We start from the raw sequence: 20968 nt of genomic DNA, 5'->3' as shown, positions 1-20968 counted from the left end.
GGAAACTGGGGTTTCAACTGTCGAAAGTATGGAATCCAGTGATAAAGTTATGCAAACCCTTGAACAATAATATAAAAAAATCGCGAATCGATACGGTGAGTTTCGTTTGTAAAACACGGGATCGAGTTCCGAGACTGGCTATATATTTTATATAAATAAGGAAAAGACATAATAATCGCAGATTCACCGATTTCTTTCCATTTACATCAAGGCTATGAATCCGACCTTAAAAATGAAAATATTGGATAAAACATGAATGGTACACATTTGTACATTTACAATATGTAAGATCTGAAAGGATAAAGATTTGACGACCTCCGTGGTCGAGTAGTGTGTACGCGTCGTACGTGACGTCGGAGTGGCGTACCCATGAAAACCGTTTCATGGGTACGCTACTCCGAGGTCCCGGGTTCGATTCCCGTCCGAGTTCGACGTAGAAAAAAAAGTTCATTAGTTTTCTATGTTGTCTTGGGTCTGGGTGTTTGTGGTATCGTCGTTACTTATGATTTCCATAACACAACTGCTTTAGCTACTTACATTGGGATCAGAATAATGTATGATGTTATCCAATATTTATATAATTATATCATATTATATATATACTATATATTATATTAAAGGATGTGTGTATGTTTTAGCTTTTATCTCACCTACAGTTATTATAAAACTAAATAGACGTCGACCATGCCAGCGATAGACAGATATAAATTAAACAAGTATAAAATACTAGGTATAGCCTTATCTGACAAAAAACCAAGACATGTCAACTAAATATATGATTTACAATGTGCACGTACAACTCATAGTATTGTGATATAAAACAACTAATGTTTTATCTTATGTTTATGATAAATAGATGCATATTTTAATTCATGAAATATAATTACATCCCGGATTATGGATTATTGATAAAATGTAATAAATTAAATCTTTATCTGTTTCAATCCATCACAAATAACACATTTTTATATATAAATATCCCATGTGGTCCCAGCAGTCGACACAACAGGTTGTTAACAGTCGCAATGCGTGCTCTCATCGTTTTAGCCCTTGGCCTGGCAGTGGCTTCTGGTGAGTTATCTTCTTGAAACGATTAATTTATCGCAATGTCATGCTATCCTATGGTCTTTTGTATATGACCATTTGAAGAGATACAATTTCAATAAGTCTAGATCCTTTTTTAAATATGTTTATGTACGTTTCGTGTTTGATAAATAAAATTTCTTTGCAGCCGATAGGATCATTGGGGGATCCACGACGACCATCGATCGGTACCCATTCACTGCCGCCATGCTTCTGTCACCCACGGGCTCTGGATCGTTCTGGCAGAATTGCGGTTCTTCTATATTGAATAACAGAGCCGTTCTCACTGCTGCTCACTGTTTCGAGTGAGTACATCGTATTTTGAAAACTAAAACTTCATAAACAAATTGTTTTTTTTTGTATCATATGAAAGATTTCACCTTCTGTGTCTCATTGAGTCAATATAAAGTATTTATCAATGAAAATTACGTGACCCGATTAAGCAGAGTTAGAAAGTAAATCATTAAAAGTCACATGATGGCACAACACAGCCTTGCTCAAATAAGATGGGTCTATAAGAGTAAATGATGATCTGTTACGTCTTAAATATATTAAGTGTTCATACATCTTATCACTCGCTTAATGTAAATACATTTCTACAATTAGTGATATTCGTTTCAGCCGAAACCCTTCAGCTGTCCAATGGCGTATACGCGTTGGCTCCACAAATGCCAACAGCGGCGGTGTTGTCCTAACCACGAACAGAATAATCAACCACCCCAGTTATAGTAGGCAGACCCTCGACAACGATATTGCCGTTTTGAGAATCAACGGCGCCTTCTCTTTTAATAACAACGTTCGTGCATCACGTATCGCTGGCGCCACGTACTATCTTCCCGACAATCAGGCCGTGTGGGCCGTCGGATGGGGACTTACTAGCGTAAGTCTCAAATTATCTCCTTTCAGTGCGCTGTGTATTTTATAATATTTTCATATTTATAAATTAGTCATTTTACAACGCTTTAGTCATTGATGCGTTCTCGACATTAAATTAAATAATGATTTTAATTAATTTTGAATTTAATGTAGAAAGATAAATAAGACCGAAACGAGATATAACTAATATCTAACCAATTACATTTCAGGTCGGTGGCCGACCTTCGGAACAGCTTCGTCACGTCCAAGTTTGGAGCGTAAACCAGAACACATGCAGAACCCGTTACGCGGAGCTCGGTCGCACAATCACTGTTAACATGTTGTGCGCGGGCTGGCTCGATGTTGGCGGTCGCGACGCGTGCCAGGGTGACTCTGGTGGTCCTCTGATCCACAACAACAATGTTGTCGGTGTGTGCTCTTGGGGAGAGAGATGCGCTTTGGCTCGTTACCCTGGAGTCAATGCTCGTGTATCACGTTACACAGCCTGGATTCAAACGAACTCTTAATTTTTTAATTGGAAATAAATTATAATTGTTACTGCAAATTTATGATTTTATTATATTTCTCAATAATCAAACAAAAATGGAAGTGAAGCAGAGTCACAGTCACAAATTGTCAAAATATAAGTATTTCCTTAAGAGATATATAACTACGAGTATGATTGCAGTCAATGACTTCTCCATACTATAAAATGTTTGATTATATACCTATGTACTATAAATATTTATGTGTAACTAGCTGGTGCCCGCGACTCCTTTCGTGTGGCTTTAAGGCCCAACTCAAAAATGTGGAATGTTATAAGTTTGACATATCTGTAGGTTTTAACTAATAAACACGAAGTAGTATTATTTGCTGATGATACTTGTTCTTTTTAATTTTTTTAAAAATTTTTGAAATAAAAGGCATTTTTCAATACATGACGATGTGAACAATGGTCTCTCTATATTGGCTTAGTGTTAATAATTTACTGTTAAAAAGTAAAAAGACAAAATGTATTAAATTCACTACTCCTAATGTAAGGTGTGTCAAAACTATACTTTTAAATGGGGAAGCATTAGATGTTTTAGAAACAACAGAGTTCCTTAGTATTACAGTAGATTCTAAGTTCCAATGGGGCCCCCATATAAATGGATTGGCGAATAGATTCAGCTCTGCAGCCTATGCGGTAAAAATATACTTTATGTATAGACTTTTGACTGACGTTTATACGATTGTTATTTCCATAGTATATTGTCTTAAGGCGTTCTAGTATCAGGTAATGCAACTGATATTAATACCATTTTTGTATTGCAGAAGAGGGCTATTCGTGCAATCTATAACCTGGGCCTAAAATATTCGAATGTACGATATGTACGAAAAAACTTTAATTATTTGATATTAATACTAGGAACAAGCTTAAACTCGATACTCCAAGTACCCGATTACACAGGGTTAGTAACTTTTTTGTATATAAGTTTTTACAACACTAATTATTTCTTAGTTGATAGTTATATATAGTTGTTGTTATTCAAGTAGGCTATTACAAGAACTTTTGAATCATAATTTTGCAGAATTGTGTTAAATGTAAAGTTACCACCGGTCCGGGATATGTATATTCTATTGAAAAGACCCGACAAGAAAGTCAGTGGTTATTCTTGTCAAACATTTTAAAACCTACCTTGTTATTCGTATAGCAGAGATGTATTCACTGTCGCTTTACTACCCCGCCAGAGAATACCCTATTTTATATCGCTTTTATTTACCATCGAAAATATTCTTGAAACACATTGAAAAAACATAAACATAAGACACACTACAATTAAAAAAGCGGCCAAGTGCGAGTCGGATTCGCCCATGAAGGGTTCCGTATCAGCAAGTAAGAAGGTTTATGTTTATAAAATTAAATGTTTTTTTTGTATTTTAATTGATTGAATGAAAGGTAAATTGCGGTTTTCAAGTTAAGACGTATTAAAAAAACTAATTACTAGATCTAGTTCAATCCAATATCGGGTGGAACTTTGCATCATATATTTTTTTTAGTTTTATCATTCTCTTTAGAAGTTAAAAGGGGACGTTAAAAGAGCACATTTTACCACTTTGGAACAGTCTCTCGCGCAAACTATTCGGTTAAGAAAAAAATGACATTAGAAACCTCTATACCATTTTTGAAGACCTATCCATAGATACCCCACACGTATGGATTCGAGGAAAAATTTTTTTTTGAGTTTCAGTTCCAAGTATGGGGGAACCCCAAACATTTATTGTTTTTTTTTTCTATTTTTGTATGAAAATCTTAATGCGGTTCACAGAATACATCTACTTACCAAGTTTCAAGAGTATAGTTCTTATAGTTTCGGAAAAAAGTGGCTGTGACATACGGACGGACAGACAGGCAGACATGACGAATCTATAAGGGTTCCGTTTTTTGCCATTTGGCTACGGAATCCTAAAAATTAGAATGACTTCCAGCGAGTTGGAAGACAGACATGGTGTGAGACGATGGTGTTGGGCAGACTCCATTTTTCATAATTTATATACAGCCTATTCCAATTGAAGTAGGAATCAAGATAAACAAACCATAGATTTACTTATTTCATGCAATTAACTAATAACTCAGGTATATTGTGCACTACTAAGAGTTTATGATTAATATACCTTTATTTAAAATAAGTACAATACTTTTACACTTAACTACTTTAATTTTACTTCCAAAATTCGGATAACAGTTTCGTCGACGTTCAAATTGCCATATTTTCGCAAATCCTGGATAATGAATATCTTAGATTAATCAACAACATTAACAGCCTGTAAATGTCCCACTGCTGGGCTAGAATCTAAGCCTCCTATCTCTGAGGAGAAGGTTAGGAGCTTCTTCCACATACACGTGGATACACATGTGGCAGAGTTTAGTTGAAATTAGACACACGCAGGTTTCATGATGGTTTCCTTCAGCGCCGAGCACGAGATTAATTATAAACACAAATAAACCACATGAAAATTCAGTAGTGCTTGCCTGGATTTGAGCCCGTAACCATCGGTTAGGATGCACGCGTTCTACCATCTCGGATTAATCAAGCTCTCGACCAACGACATCGCGTCCACTTGATGTCAAATGTTGTATTTTTTCTATTTTCTCCTCTTATCGTCTGAATAGAGTATAGACAAAAAATAATAATAATCGTCTTAAATGTTCCGTCAATTAAATGCCATAAAATAAATACGTCATTAATACTACTTAATTTAAAAAACATTAAGTCCTGACATCACAAACGGTTAATTAGTACCTAATTAATTTATTCTGTTAATTATTTTATTGCATATCTTTATCTATACATATTTTATTATTAGTCTGCAAAAATAATTTATTTTGAAAAATAGTATTGTGTTATGGGCTTATCGACATTTTTGTTAAACGTTATATAGCAATATTAATATCAGCGCCATCTAGCGAAGTATCTAAGAATCAATACGTCTAATATAATATACCTTATTTATTTCTTGCGAATTAATCAATTAAAGTTACGCTCTCCAAAGGTAGATGGCGCTGTTAGCAAACGTATTAATTATGATTATATGAATGTATTTCCAAATAATTGAGAATTCGTATTAAGAAAGGGCACTGGTGCGTTCCTACGATTAAATATTAGGAAAATGTGAAGATATACGTACGTTCAGTAGCATTATAATAATTCTAAATATTCTACATTTTTTTAATATGTTGGCACAATTCCCAAATAATAAGACAGACATCTTTGGGTCATATCATTTATTGGCAGATATTTAAAGGTTCTAGAAGAGTAGGTACATAATAGTTTATTCGTTTATAGTCCATAGAATAATTATTAATTTATTTTTTCTATTAAAAACTAAATTGTTAAGCTAGAATAAACAAATCCCTCCTGTTATAGATGTATCTTAATATATTAAATATATGTCTTAATACATCTTAATATAAGAAATTATAAAGTTCACAATAAATTCACAATACGCCGAAAACTCACTTCACAACTAATGTACTAAACTTAAATTATTATTATTAGAAACAATAACACGAGCGGCTAATTAAAATACCATGACAAAGGAAATTGAAGCAAACAATTTGCAAGACGCATCGCTTTGTGTCAACACGTACCTATTGTATCTCAATAAAGAGCATTGTTCATTCCGCTTCACCGGCCGACGCATCTCATAACAGCAGTCATTATGTCCACATATTTACAAATTAGCGTGATTCTGTACGTGTAATTATTTACCATATTGACAAAAGATATCAGATAGGCAGCTGCGCGCGCGCATTCAACCGCGCGACGTATCGGATAGCGCACGCGCGTATTTTTTTTTGTATGTGAAATAAATCGATACGTAAAAATGATGCTCGCTGGAGCTGAAATAGTGAAAGAGAGTGTAGCGTTCAAGAAAGACGATCATGGAAATTCCGCGGCTGTCATCGCACCAGGACCCTCTCAGCCGGGGACAATGGGCCTCACCCGGGTACCAACTAAGGAACCCGTTGATATCCAGTTCACAAACGTCACTTGCAACGTTTCGCTGGGAATAAACAAAGGTATTTATTGTGAACATACTATTTCCTTAAGTAAAGCTTCATGTTATGGTTCATATTAAATCAATTGATAATTAAATAAATAATTAGTATATAACAATTTCGAAGTAATCTTATTTTGAAGCGAATAATATAGGAAATAGAGAAACTAATTACTGATTAGTAATTGTTGTTGGCATGTAAAGTTGACTGTCGTTTTACAAATAAATGTTGACAATGTTAATAAAATAAGGTTGAGTAGGTTAAAGGTTACTAAAGATCCGCAGACGAAGGTAAGAATTCAGAAAAACATACAGAATTGTTCTTGATATACTATATATTATTTAATAAATAAAAAAATAAGCTCATCTAAATGTCAACATTAAGGTGTCGAATAAATAAATTTATTTATGTAAACAAAGAAACGCGTCATTATAGCGAAGCAATTAAACATAAACATTCTGACTTGTATGTAACTTACATCTTGTATTACCCGTTATATCTATATATAACTTTTTATATACTTTAATATATTACCAGGTATTTTGTAACATAATAGTCACTGTTATAGTGTATAAATAAATTCACAATATAAATAAAATAATCAATAAAAAAACGTACTTAAATGAAATCATCGTTTGACGTTGAGATCGAAATCTTATACATAACATACATAAACATAATCAGCCTGTAAATTTCCCACTGCTGGGCTAAGGCCTCCTCTCCCGTTGAGGAGAAGGTATGGAGCAAATTCCACCACGCTGCTCCAATGCGGGTTGGTGGAATACACATGTGGCAGAATTTCGTTGAAATTACACACATGCAGGTTTCCTCACGATGTTTTCCTTCACCGCCGAGCACGAGATGAATTATAAACACAAATTAAGCACATGAAAATTCAGTGGTGCCTGCCTGGGTTTGAACCCGAAATCATCGGTTAAGATGCACGCGTTCTAACCACTGGGCCATCTCGGCTCAATCTTATACATATGTGTATATTATACCCAGAAACATACCTTATGCGTATATTTATAAAGTAAGAGGATGGACATATGGGGAGAAAGTATGCATTTTATTTCACCACATTACTTCAACCATACAACCATCTATCAAATAAAATTCTGCATCCTCAGTTTATTTTCCTTTACCGATTATTACAAGAATGAATAAATGAATTGTTACACAAAGTAACCACATGAAAACTTAAGCAAAACTTCGTTTGTCCGACCTTAAAACCACAACGCTCCGCACACATTCACGTGCTCTAACACAATGTACTAATTCTACCCAAAAACTAGCTTTGATAGAACCAATACAAATTCTAGCATCGATTATACTGGAACCAAAATTGTAAAATATACAATAATACTAACATTTGAGTACATAAAGAAGTATTGTATAAATTGAGCGCGTGTGTGAAGTTTATCTATAACTAATTGTTCGCTATGACAACGATTGTGATTTTGTATTGAGTCAATTGTTTGATTTGAATAATTGTTTGTGAACCGATTATATATTTAGAAACACTTTTGTGGGACATTGTTAAACATATCCAAATATAAAGAAGAAAATAAAGATAGCATGCACTTTAGAATAAAACGAACAGCTCCAGTCCGTGTGAATGAATAAAAAAGCAAGTAGACAGCAATTATTGGAGAGAATGTATATATGTATATCCTATTCCAATGGAAGTGGGAAAAAAGATAAACAAACGTTAGATTTACGTATTTCATACGATTTGCTAATCACTCAGCTATATTGTGCACTACCAAGAGTTTCTAATTAATATATATTTATTTATAATACAAAAATATTACACTTAACTACTTATTTCCACTTTAATTTTACTTCCAAAATTCCGATAACAGTTTCGTCGACGTTCAAAACGCCTTGATATCGCGTCAATTTGCTGTCAAATGTTGTTTATTTGGATTTTTTCCTCTTATGGTTGGAATAGAGTATAAATTCGCTAAGGTGTTTTCGCCGTTTCTTCTAAGATATTAGTTATTTCTTTCCAAATAGGTACATTTTTGATCAATAAGCAATCAATTTACTAAAAGTATTACATTCATTGCGAGTATATAGAATACATTAAGAATACAGGCAAAGATTTTGTTCAGAATGTGAAATTCTAATTCGACCAGAAGAAACGTAACTCAATTTCAAAGTATGAAGTAAAACCTAGATGTGGTATCAGTACCGGTATTTAAATATTTAAGTTGGATGCGAGTACATTTCCTAGTGATATGTACCTGGTTAAATATCTACTGTTGACTTTCTGTTTAATTAGTGTAAGAAGCAAGATAAATCTTAAAATGTTACTTAAATAATAGGTTAAAAAGGATAGATTTAGTAATTAAATTACCTTTGCACAATAAAAAAAGATTCTGTTCTATTTTATTGTTGTTGTTATAGTTCTTAAAATATTGCTAAAACCCTACAGGCTACACGCCCCGGCTTCATACGGGTGCAATATTAGTTTATATACGACTTTTATATGTATATAATTAGGAATATTAACGAACTATCGGGCTTATTTCAATAAATGGACCAGTAAGAAGGATCGATGAAATAAAAATATCAATTACAATTATCAAAATTACTTAATTAAGAATATTCGCTAAGCATCAAGTCTGTGTCATGTCATAGTCCATTCTGTCTAGGTATTTCTTAACGCACGCATTTCGAAACCGTAATAGGGTCGATAACAACTGATTAGATATTTCAAGATATAAACAAATCATAATACAATTTTTCAAATACAAAAAAATAAAATATATCTAATTTAAAAATGGTTAAAGCGTTACTGTTGTTTACGTAACTTTCCACGTTTATAATTAGTACTGATTAATTATATTACAACAATATTATGTACGTCCATAATAATATTGATTATTTCGATAGAAACAGTGTACGCGAAGTAAAAAAAAAAAATATCCCTGGTTTCCATCTCCGTGAAGTCAATTCTTTCTTCCTTGACCAAGGAGTTCGCTTCTATAAAAACTCCTCAAATACTTTTATCTTTGCCTTACAAATTTCAATCATATGTTAAAAAAAAACTTTGATTAATAAGTCCTAGGTTCGAAAAAGGTTTATGTCGATGATAAAAAGACGTGTACAGTAAGTACGTTTTGATTCCTGCGTGATGGGTAATAAATAAATAATTGTATTTATCTATACACGTAGAGTATATGTATCTCGGTAGAATCTACATTTCAAACCGTATCTTTAAATGTATTTTAATCATGTAAAATAACGATTCAAAAATGCTTGCGAGAAACTAATTGAAGTTTATTATGATTTGATTTATATTAACAAAATTATTATTTTGAATCGAATGCCAAATCAATATTGCATATTTATTTGACGCCCAACAATTTTTTGTGTACATGTTTCTTGTAAATCACGTTTTAAGTTTTATAACACTCCATAATTAATACAAGACAAAAAATGATATGTTGTTATAACATATACATGATAATTTTACTTTAAGATGATGCGACTTGTTGACCGTGGACTGAGAACTGACTTTTGACTAACCTACTGACCCAATAGCAATAATACTGATTGAACGGGTAGGAGATATTATTATGAAATGAACCACAAGACAACGTGACATAAAAGGAATGATGCTTACTAATTAAACTAATTTTCCTGTACTTTATTCAATCAATATAATTCAGCCAATACAAGTAGGTACATTGTTTTATTACATTATTTTTTAAGGTCAACAGTTTTTTTTTTTTAATTCACTGTCACTTTCGTCCATAGACAATGACTATGTCGAAAGCACAAACACACATTACTTATGCCTTCGATATACAACCAACCATTGATAACAAGCCTTTAATAACATTGGCTCACTCATCTATGAAACCGGAAAAAAGTAAACAAAGTATTATAGATCAATTCATTCACGAAGAACGTCCCCCCCCCCTCCCTCTCATCGTTTCATTATTATCGGCGTCCATTAGTATGCTGAGTGACGTTCGTGCTTACAAGATGTCTTAGTGTGAGTGAGAAGACTAAGAGTAGAGACAGCAAAAAAATACAAACTAAATTGTATTTGTTAAGTTTATTACATTAAAACGCCGATAAACTTTAACTTGGTTGATCTATAATTGACATCAAATATAAATTGATAATCAAAATAAAAATTCAATTCTTAATTTCAATTTCAAAACATTAACTGCTCAAATATTCTATACGTAACGGTACATTGGTATCATACTACTATATATGTCCTACTACTGGTACATTATTTTTCGTATGGATGTTGGTTTTAATAAAGTTACAGCAACAAAAACACTCCCATTAAAATCAGTCACTGAATCACATATTAAGGAATACTTTTTGTTACTCATTACAAAATGTCACAACCATCTGCGACGTAGATTAAAAAAAAAAGATAAAACAAAAACATTCTGTAGTAATATTTTAATAAAATCCATAGTCTTGAAATCCTACATAATATATATATATATATATATATATATCCACTTAGATATCAATATACCGAAGACATAAAAATAGTCAAAATATTGTGATATTTGCTTACACGAATATAATATATTACTAGTTTTTTGTTACTTTAACTTCCTACATAAGTAATTTGTTCAATAATGATTTGCAGAAACATTATAATACTTATATAAAAAAAACGGTTATAAATTATATTGGAAACTATCTAAGATTATTTTTTTTGTTTGAATTTAAATTTCCCAAGGATCACTCTTACGACATATTTCATGCAAATTAAAAATAATGTGGCATTATGAGCATTTGGCATTAAATCACGTTGACATTTCAATTAGCTAATAGCATCAACCTATTTTCTAAACAAATTAGCACTTTTTGTGGTTCAACAATTATCCGGATAATTCCTTCTTACGCACACAAAAAAAAAACGTTTTACGTAAATCAATAGACATTATTATTTAAATTACGAACTGACTTTATAAAATCTTTTAACTCGTAGAAATCATTTAACCATAATAACAATATTATAATATCTAGGAATATATAAAATTTTAAGTTTTTATTTAAAGATTAGTAATTCTTATGTAAATAAAGACAATCTGAAAGATTTAGACTATCATTATAGTCATTTGTCAGCATCAATATATATAGTTATATATACTTTATCGTTATCTTATGATAATTGCCAAATTCTTAACATATAGTATGAAGCAATTTACTCTTGAAGGTCGAGTAATAAGTGTGTTGCAATCGTCTTAGTTTAAATGTATTTATCTAAGGGCCGATGCACACGCCACACTCGTATTTACAACACTTAAATGAACCGTTGCCACAATACCTCAAATGCACCCAGACAACTAAAAAAAAGGTAGCCGTGTATAATTATACAATTTATACAATTAATTAATTATTCGATTGCAGCAACCATTTTATAGAGAATCAATTTAATAAATACGTTGCAACATAATTAAATGGAATTACATAATTTATTCCACATGTATTAACTGGAATAAATTTATTGGATGAAAATACATAATATTTAATGGAAAATATTGTAATAGAAAATATACCGATTCGATGACCTTGTACATTCAAAATAAACTTTAACTGTCGTTGCATCTGAGGTCAATCAACTCACCCGTAATAACATTTCCTGTTCCAGCTCTCCCCACTATACTGGAAGTGGATAATTGAACCCCCCATGATATGCCAACTTTTTGTTTCCTTATTCACATATCTTACTTTATGGTATTATGCGTAACACAAAATATGAATATATATTTTGTTTTACACAACTATTGTCCACATGCTCTTTGGAGATTTAAACGCGGAGATTAAAATCGATTTATCTCTAAAACAGTATGTCAACTAAAGAAAAATAGGCTTCTATGTTGGTACCACACGCTCGTATAAAAGTTTCTGTTTTGAGTTCGATGTTCATAAAAAAATGGAACAATGTTATTAAAATGTATGTATGTATATACAAAAATAGAGATGTTTTTGGAGAAACGTTTCTTGACCAAAATTGATCGTTGCTACTTAAATTCCATGTAGATATATTAATCTGTGAACGTAAATCGTGTCTGTACTTAAACATTTATTGAAAAAATCTAAATTAACGAAACAGAAGGTCGTAAATTGGATGCCGTGTGAACTTATTGAAAATCAAAAAAATCATTAATCATTAACATTTTATTCTGTATCAGAATTGGAAATTCAGCTTACTTTTTCCTTAAAGGCCGACAATGCACCTGCAAGCTTCTCGATGTTGCAGATGTCCGGACGATGGTAGTCACTTTCCATCAGTCGTTTGCCACCTATACCATAAAAAAAAAGTTAGACGTATGCCAGTTGCATTAATTTCAATGTTCTGATGTGCCGCAAAAATTGTAAACATAATAAGTTTATCAATTCATTCAAAACCACCAAAAATTCTTAATTGCTCGATAACACCACTTTCCCGTGACAACGCTCATCAACACACGACACAACGGTTTTTTTTTAATTATTTAATTATTACATTTTTAATTAATTTATGGCATACTACTTTGGGGTAATGCGCAGATATTTAATGTGTTTTTATTTTACAAAAGAGAGCAATCCGGTCTATTTATAATCTTGGAGCCAGAGACTCTCGTTGGCATGTTTTTAACAAAGTAGGAATACTCACTGTTGCGTCACAATATATTTACTAATATTATGTATATTCACAGTAGCATTGAACACTTTGATAAAATCAGTGATAATCATTGTATGTGCACAAGAAGTAAGGATAAGCTTAGAACGCCAAGTTTCCGACTCCGCAAAGTCAATAAATCATTCTTGGGGCAAGGTATCCGCTTCTATAATAAAATTCCGCAGACATTTTTAACTTTGCCGTTTCATAGATTCAAGTCATTTGTAAAAAATACATTGGTAAAGAAGGCATATTATTCGATACAAAATTATATTGATGATAAAAAAGCGTGGAGTTAATGCTTGTTGACTTCCAGACTAACATCACTGTATTTTTAGACATTGAAAAACAGTAACTACCGAGTTTCTTGTCGGTTCTTCTCGGTAGAATCTACATTCCGAACCGATGGTAGCTTTACTCTGAATAGTTTGTTAAATGACGATTCAAAAGTGCTTGTAAAAGCCTACTTGAATAAAGTATATTTTGATTTGATTTGATTACTAATTAAACTAGCCCAAGGGATCAGTTTCGAACCTGTGACTTTTTACATCGTAAGGCTGCACCATCGCACTATTGATGCCTCAAGTTACAAATAATGCGACTTGAAACTATCTGTAATTTATCATACTTATTTCACTTTGATCCTGGTTTTATTTAAATTATTGTTGATACTTTACTTTTATTGAATTTCTTAAATTCATCGAGTTCCGTATCGAAGCTTCTTTAACAATCTTATATATACGTGTTGTGTATTCTATTCAATTGGTATTAGTAGATAGTAATAATGAGAAAGGTTTTATGTAATTTTTATATTTCTAAATAATCCTTCTTCAAAATTATACGCCAATTTCATAGATAACATTGTAGAAACCGGTGGTTCATTATAAGGTATTTAAATATAAAATGGAGTTTTTAAGTTCATGTTAATTTCAAGTTATCCTTTAACTAAAACGCGTTCGTTATTTCGTATTGGTATATAAGTTAAATATTGTTCGATAAATAAAGTTAACTAAATGTAACCAGGTCGCTGACCAGATGGTGTTTAGGGTTCCGTAAGAACTTATAACTATTATAATTCAATTTAATCTTTATGTTTGATTTTTATTTTATTTTTTTTTATTTTAATGTCTAATTTAAATTTAAAACAAAGTCATAATTTACTTAAGTTAAATAGATACATTGGAATCGTCATTTTACGTGGCCTTTTTGAATGAAAAGCCATCACCGGTTTAGAAAGTAGATTTTATGGAGAGCAGTCATCAAGATACTTAGAAGTAATTACTATTCACAATAAATAAAAAAAAATACGCGTAATAATCATATATCTAATACAGCATAAGCATACAGTATGAAAATCTACAAATAAGTAATAAATAATGTCCTTGCATTTCTATAATTTAATCATTAATCATGTACCGTACATATAATGATAATTTTACAATATGGTTTTTAAATTAAGTTATACTTATATAAAGAAACCCTTACGTAATTATCATTTTGCCAGTATTATAAATGGTTTTAGAGTAAAAAAAATAACTCTCTTGAAGTTATATATTTTAATAATGTTGTTTAACAATGTAGTGTAGCTTACTATAGTTCTGCCACTGACAGAATGCGTTACTTAAATATGCTGAATTAATATAGAAATAACTTTGAAGACTTTATGACTTACCTATATAGGGAACCCATCCGTTTGAAAGCACACGAACTTGCCCGAATCATATTACAGAACACATATACAACCTTCACACAATAGACGGATTATTGTACCACCACTATAGATAATATATCATTTTCTACAACACAGTTACTTATGTTACAAGAGTGACACATCGTAAGGTATTCCGTGTTAGTTTTTTATTTTGTATAGCTTGATTTGAAGTTGAACTATTTTAAACTCAATATTTAAACATTTCTGCTATCTGTATCGTATAATATCGAGAATTATTCTTAAAAATAACGTGCATAACAATTTTATCATATGTATCTATTGGATTTATGTTCATAAATAATATTTATATATGACACAAGACATTAGTGACCTCCCACCGTCATAAGGCCCATTGTTTCATCCGCCTCCCTATAAAAAATAAACAAAAATATTTTGTGTTAATATTACATTCATAATAAATAATATATATATTTTTTAATAGTAATGTTTCCTTATTGGGATCAGAGGAAATGAATCCAAATGAGATAAACATACAAATGCCATATTAAATAACAATTGTAATTCAGTTATGCGATGTATTCGAAGCACGTAAGATTGGATTGCATGCTCGATACAGTTATGATGATGAAGCCCATCACCATAGAATTCATCAGCACATTAATGTCAAGTCAAAAGTTTATGTTCTATAAAAAGCAATTCTGTAAGAAATCACTTCTCAACTCACTCGTGAAATATTGACAACTTACGGTGATAGGGCTTTGTGCAAGCCCGTCTGGGTTACTACCCACTCATCAGGTGTTGTGCCGCACAAACAGCAATACTTAGTATGGTTGTGTTCAGGTTTGAAGGATTTGTGAGCTAGTATAACTTCAGGCACAATGATTATAATATCTTATTTCCCAAGGTTTCCAAATAATAAGTATATTACTTGGTGTCTGAATTAAAAAAGTGTATCAATGAATTTGAGACACAAGCACAAAGTCTTAGTTCCCAGGTTGGAAATTAATAGTCAATATCACTAATCACATTCGGTCATTTCACGCTCATTATATTTGAATTTACGGAATAATCAGGAAAATTATCTTTATATATAAATTACGAAAACATAAAATTCACTCTTGTCACGCCAATAGTCTTAGAAAGCGGGTTTAACTTCAAAGCGCATCTACTTAAGTAATACGTCCTCTTCGAAATGTGTTGCATCAAGTAGGTCGTATATATACTGGACTAGACTACACCGTGGAAAAATTTTACTAGATATATTATTTAACTGACATAACAGTTTTGACCATTAAGATCCCATATTTCCCGAGACAAAACACCTCATAAGACTTTTTCAATGAATTCGTAATGTAGGCTGTAATTTATTATACCTTTGCTCGTAATTATCGTACACGGCAATCCGCACCGCAGACTGCTGCCAGTCATCAAAACCATTATCTGCTAATTTTCAAAAACCAGTCCGCTCGCGTTCCGTCGTTACTCCAAAGTGCAGAAACATAGCAATTTCAAGGAACTTCCGCGTCTCTTTGTTCGTGACATGACAATTGTTTTTATTTTAAAACAAAGTATCCATGTTGATAATCAAAAATTTGTCATTTATATAACCGTACTACTTTCTTCCTTTTCTTTGCCCCCGTTAAAGGGAGGCTTTGTCTTACAGGTTTTAGAGATAAAAAAGTAACTTATGCTATTCCAGATTTTAATCTATCTCTGTGATAAATTTCATCTAGATCCTTTCAGCCGTTCTGGCATGATTCGCTTACAAATATCTATATATCTAAACTTTTGCATTTCTCATATTATTTTTTATATATATACGAATTTTTGTGTTGATATGGAAGCGTCTGATGTATTTAGGAAGTTAGGCAAGTAATGTATACCAGTCAGTTTTCCGTTAGAGGAAAATTTTGTAAGACATAATTACTAGACATGAGCTCATGTCGTGCCGACGCCGATTCCTTGTATTACGTTTTGAAAGTGGCCTTGTAGATAATGTACTTTTAACAGCAATACAGCTCCTGGGACTTAAAAAAACAAATTTAATAAACAACTCATTTGTAAGAACGTTTCCTGTTCGTTTTTCGAAATTTAAAAACAAGTCTGTTGAAATATTTATTTACAAATAAAATACCGGTAAATATTTAATACCTGTAAATATTTTTAACATTCTTCTTAATTAAAAAAAAATACCGATAAAGACTTAATATAGTTATTTTTATTAGTAATCCGACACGGAACTTTAGTCGGATGACGAACTCACTTGATTTTGTAGGTACAATCGATGCTCTAGCTCTTTTGTAGTGTCGGAAGCCACATTACTTTCCACACTATTAAAGCGTACTTAGCACAATGGTATACGGGCGGCGTGGCGATGTAAAAAGTCGCATTTCGATCCTTGGGCTATTGTCGTCCCAACGGTATAACATGCGTAATTCTACCGCCAAACAATAATATTTAATGAAAATAATGACATTATAAACTTGAAATTATTATAAAAAGGAGGCGGGAAATGCTTCATATTGGAGTCTTACTATATATAACTTAAAGGTACAAAAATAATACTCGAATTTCAATCACTAGTACAACGATACTAGTAATCAAAATGTTATCATAAATTTTACTCAAATTACTTCATGATGAACAAAGCCTTATTTATCACAATTAATGTTGACGTATTGTGTTCGTATTGTAACATATCCGGCTCCACGGACTTTAGACTGAAGATTATCTTTAATTGCAGGCATAGTACACACATGAGTATAATATGTGTAATCATGAACACAAAATTATTGCATGATTTTTAAGACCTAAGCAACGAGGAACAAAAATTAATTCGCCGCATCACTAAATTAACTATAATTATAAATCTGGAATATAAAATCTATTTCACTTTATACAAAATGAATCATATATTTTTGAACTATATAAGAAACAGACTTAAATAATTATTTTACTAGAATGGATTAAATTACGACCATTTAGGAATTCCCGAGGGCAAGCGGCAAAATACTTAATATTTCCTTATTTTAATTGAACACACATTTCGGACAACAACGATTCAGCTGCCGCAGTACTGACCGTGTAGATCGCCATGGATCTCTCAATGAGATACTTCGTCGTGCCTCGATAACAACACCGATACCCGCTTCTTTAGAACCGAAAGGTTTGGAGCAACAACAAGTCCATGATCGATGAGACGTGTAATTGTGTGGAAGGCAACTTGCGTAGATACGCTGGTAGTATCTCATATTCAGAGCGTGTCCCGTGAAGCCGGTGCCGATCGGAGGTCGCCAAACACCAAAAAGTAACGAAAGGTCTTTCTAAGAAACTGGTCTTCGCTTCTGGTGCCCGAAACAACCGAGGTGATGCTTACTTAACTCAAACGTTTACTTAATTCAGAAAGATTGGTAATAGAGCAAGCCTTCTGGGAGCAATTCCAAAAGACAATCTTTTAGACTGTGTGTTTTCTCTATCATTTGTATGTCATCTTTAAATTCGTTATCATCTTCATCCTTAAATCGTTAAAATAAATTGTATATTTTATTTAAGTTAGATGTTAATTCAACGGAAGAGCAAAATAAAGCAATTAATCATCATAAAACATATCTTTCAAATACAACAATTTATTGCCACTTTAATATATATAGTTTAATATAGATAGTTAAGACTAATTTAATTAATTTTTTATTACCTTGATATTTACCAAGGATCCTAGTATCACCGAAATTTTTTCGTACCATTTATTTACGGTATAAGTCGAAGTCAGACGACTCGTACCCAAATTTTATATTAGCTAGGCTTTTAGAAACCGGTTGATATATATTTCAATTCAACAAATGTGTATATGTGATATAAATACATGTATGATGCTTGTGTGCTTGCGTGTTAGATAATAATGATAAAATTATAAAATGCATGTATTTAATAATATAGGTAAGGTACGATACTTGGGGATAGGGCTTTGTGCAAGTCCGTTGGGTAGGTACAACATATATTCTACCGCCAAATAGCAATACTTAGTGTTGTGTACCAATTTGTTATTACGCTGGCTAGTTTAATTGTGTAAAATGTACAATGGCTGGTGGTGCATTATTGATATGGAGAATGATGAATATTCTTAAAGTGCCGATGTCAATGGACTGTGGTGACTGCTTACAATCAGGTAGCTCATTTAGCGACCTACCTACATGACATAAAAATAACAAAATATACAAGTAAGGAACCTTCGCTGTGGACGCTTCCTTCTCTATTTATATACTGGCTGTTACCCGCGGCTTTGCTCGCGTAGAATATGAATATATTTACAAAATAACTTAAAACATTACGTTAATGTAAGACCTCTTTGTATACCACATTGGTGTGTATTTCAGCCCTTAGGGTAAAATATCCAGAAAAGCTTTAATGCGAATCAACTCATTCTTAATCGGTAGTTGAAAAATAAAATTTTGAACTACCGATATAAATTACTCTTTTAATTCTGATGACGTCCTATGATAAACTTAACAATTAAAAAAATATATCAAGTATAACATAACTAAGATATAAATTTGAAATTAAAAAAAAAAAAGCAATTAAATAGAGACAAAGAAAACATAAGAATAATTACACTCACAAAATAAAATAAGACAAAACATAAAAAAATTATTGCACTTGTTATTGTAAATATTTTATTCAGTTTTTTAAATGTATTTATAATAATTATCACGTTCATTAATATAATTTATCAAGTTATCGTATAGCTTCAGGCTTCAGGCGGCTGAACCTTTTTGGGCCCCTTAACCATTTTGTAATATCCTAAAATATATTTTGTACCAAAAAGCAACTTACATTATATTCATAATATCGATGTTTTTTTTACTACATTACGTAGTTATGGCATCACTAATATATTAACAAACAATTTTTAAAAATTATTTCCCAATTCTTTTCCCGTATAGGATGTCTTAGTTTTTATATATATCTATGGTGTCAGTCTCTAGTATTCAAGTACTATCATACTTTTATAACTTTATAATATTTGAGCTATTTTTTGTATATATTTTTAATTAGTTTTAACAGTTGCTATATATACGTATTTCGACTAAATATTCATGTAAGCATTTTCCAAAAGAATTATACCTTATACGTACTATATGCGTATACAGAATTTCATAATAATAAATAACATGGTAGATCATTGACGAACGAATTAAAATGCAATTCATAGACTAATTACAGCTGACATGACAACCGACGGTTTAGCAATTGAAACGTGACACTAGAAAAACGAAAATAAGAATTATTTTGCAATTTTCGGTTAGGAATTAATTAGGCACCTGATTTAATTTCATGTTTATATATTGAACTCGAATTATCGTACATATACGTCCACAACGCTTGAGGAAAACATGCGAGGAAACTTGCATGCGGCGGGAAACAAATTACCAAAATGCATCCGGCCGCATTGGAACCGCGTGGCGGAATGAACTCCAAACCTTCTTTTCAGGCGTTACTTTACTTTACTTACTTTATAAATCTACTTAATTATATAAGCGTCGTAAAGCAAGGATAGCCCCGTGATGTATTGTAAATTTAGTGATAGACTATAACACTATGACTGATTAACGACTATAACAATTTTAGGGGTCATACATATTGTATAGGTATTGTTTTAATTTTCTAATAGATAAAGTCCAGTCAATTCAGATAAAATCAAAATAGTCTTTATTGTACACCAGTAAACACATAATTTAGTCACGTTTAAGAAAGATGCACAAGAGGCGGCCTTATCGCTAAAACAGCGATCTCTTCCAGGCAACCTTAGGGTAGAGGAAAGAAACAAATATAGAAAGAGGTAGGGCTACAAGGTAGATATAAACATAATATATGACATAACATAACATAACAGTGAAATAATAACAATACCTGATATCTAACATGCGTAGTTTCATGCAACGATTGAAACAAACCTTCATATCGTGCTAGGTTTTAGTTTCAATAAATTCGTAGGTAAATAAAAATCTACCCACTTACCCAATAAAGATACTGATACTGACCGCACCGTTCAATATTACAGCTAGTTTATGTGCTCTATTATTGACATTATTATCGGTTGGTATCTTTGTTACAACCTACTTATTTTTTATCATATAATTTACTTTTACGGATGCGAGTTTAATAA

General features: G+C 31.9%; 3 protein-coding genes across 3 annotated transcripts in view; 2 read left to right on the top strand and 1 right to left on the bottom strand.

Annotated features, from left to right (window-relative positions):
- LOC113403950 (ell-associated factor Eaf) overlaps positions 1-9371 on the bottom strand; it is a 100072-nt gene extending 90701 nt beyond the window's left edge. The window contains exon 1 of the mRNA XM_064216135.1: positions 9367-9371. The gene's annotated coding sequence lies outside the window, so the exon portion shown is untranslated. The remainder of the gene's footprint in view (positions 1-9366) is intronic.
- LOC135193478 (trypsin, alkaline C-like) lies at positions 963-2469 on the top strand. Its single transcript, XM_064216139.1, has 4 exons — positions 963-1071; positions 1232-1388; positions 1705-1963; positions 2169-2469. Exons 1-4 carry the CDS (start codon positions 1026-1028, stop codon positions 2463-2465), a joined length of 759 nt encoding a protein of 252 aa, XP_064072209.1. The 5' UTR covers positions 963-1025; the 3' UTR covers positions 2466-2469.
- Positions 6136-20968, top strand: part of LOC113403811 (ATP-binding cassette sub-family G member 4) — a 34546-nt gene continuing 19713 nt past the window's right edge. The window contains exon 1 of the mRNA XM_026644420.2: positions 6136-6502. Within this exon, the coding sequence (XP_026500205.2) occupies positions 6307-6502 (196 nt within the window). The 5' untranslated portion in view covers positions 6136-6306. The remainder of the gene's footprint in view (positions 6503-20968) is intronic.

The sequence above is a fragment of the Vanessa tameamea genome, chromosome 10 (genome assembly GCF_037043105.1).
Source record: "Vanessa tameamea isolate UH-Manoa-2023 chromosome 10, ilVanTame1 primary haplotype, whole genome shotgun sequence".
Taxonomy (NCBI): domain Eukaryota; kingdom Metazoa; phylum Arthropoda; class Insecta; order Lepidoptera; family Nymphalidae; genus Vanessa; species Vanessa tameamea.
Note: the sequence above shows the minus strand (reverse complement) of the source record. Positions and strands in the feature narration are given on the sequence as shown.

Bases quoted from the DNA above. Each gene is read 5' to 3' on its own strand.
- LOC135193478 (XM_064216139.1), top strand. From the start codon at position 1,026: ATGCGTGCTCTCATCGTTTTAGCCCTTGGCCTGGCAGTGGCTTCTG. The intron at 1,072-1,231 runs GTGAGTTATCTT...ATTTCTTTGCAG, and splicing joins TGGCCTGGCAGTGGCTTCTG to CCGATAGGATCATTGGGGGA. The intron at 1,964-2,168 runs GTAAGTCTCAAA...ATTACATTTCAG, and splicing joins TCGGATGGGGACTTACTAGC to GTCGGTGGCCGACCTTCGGA.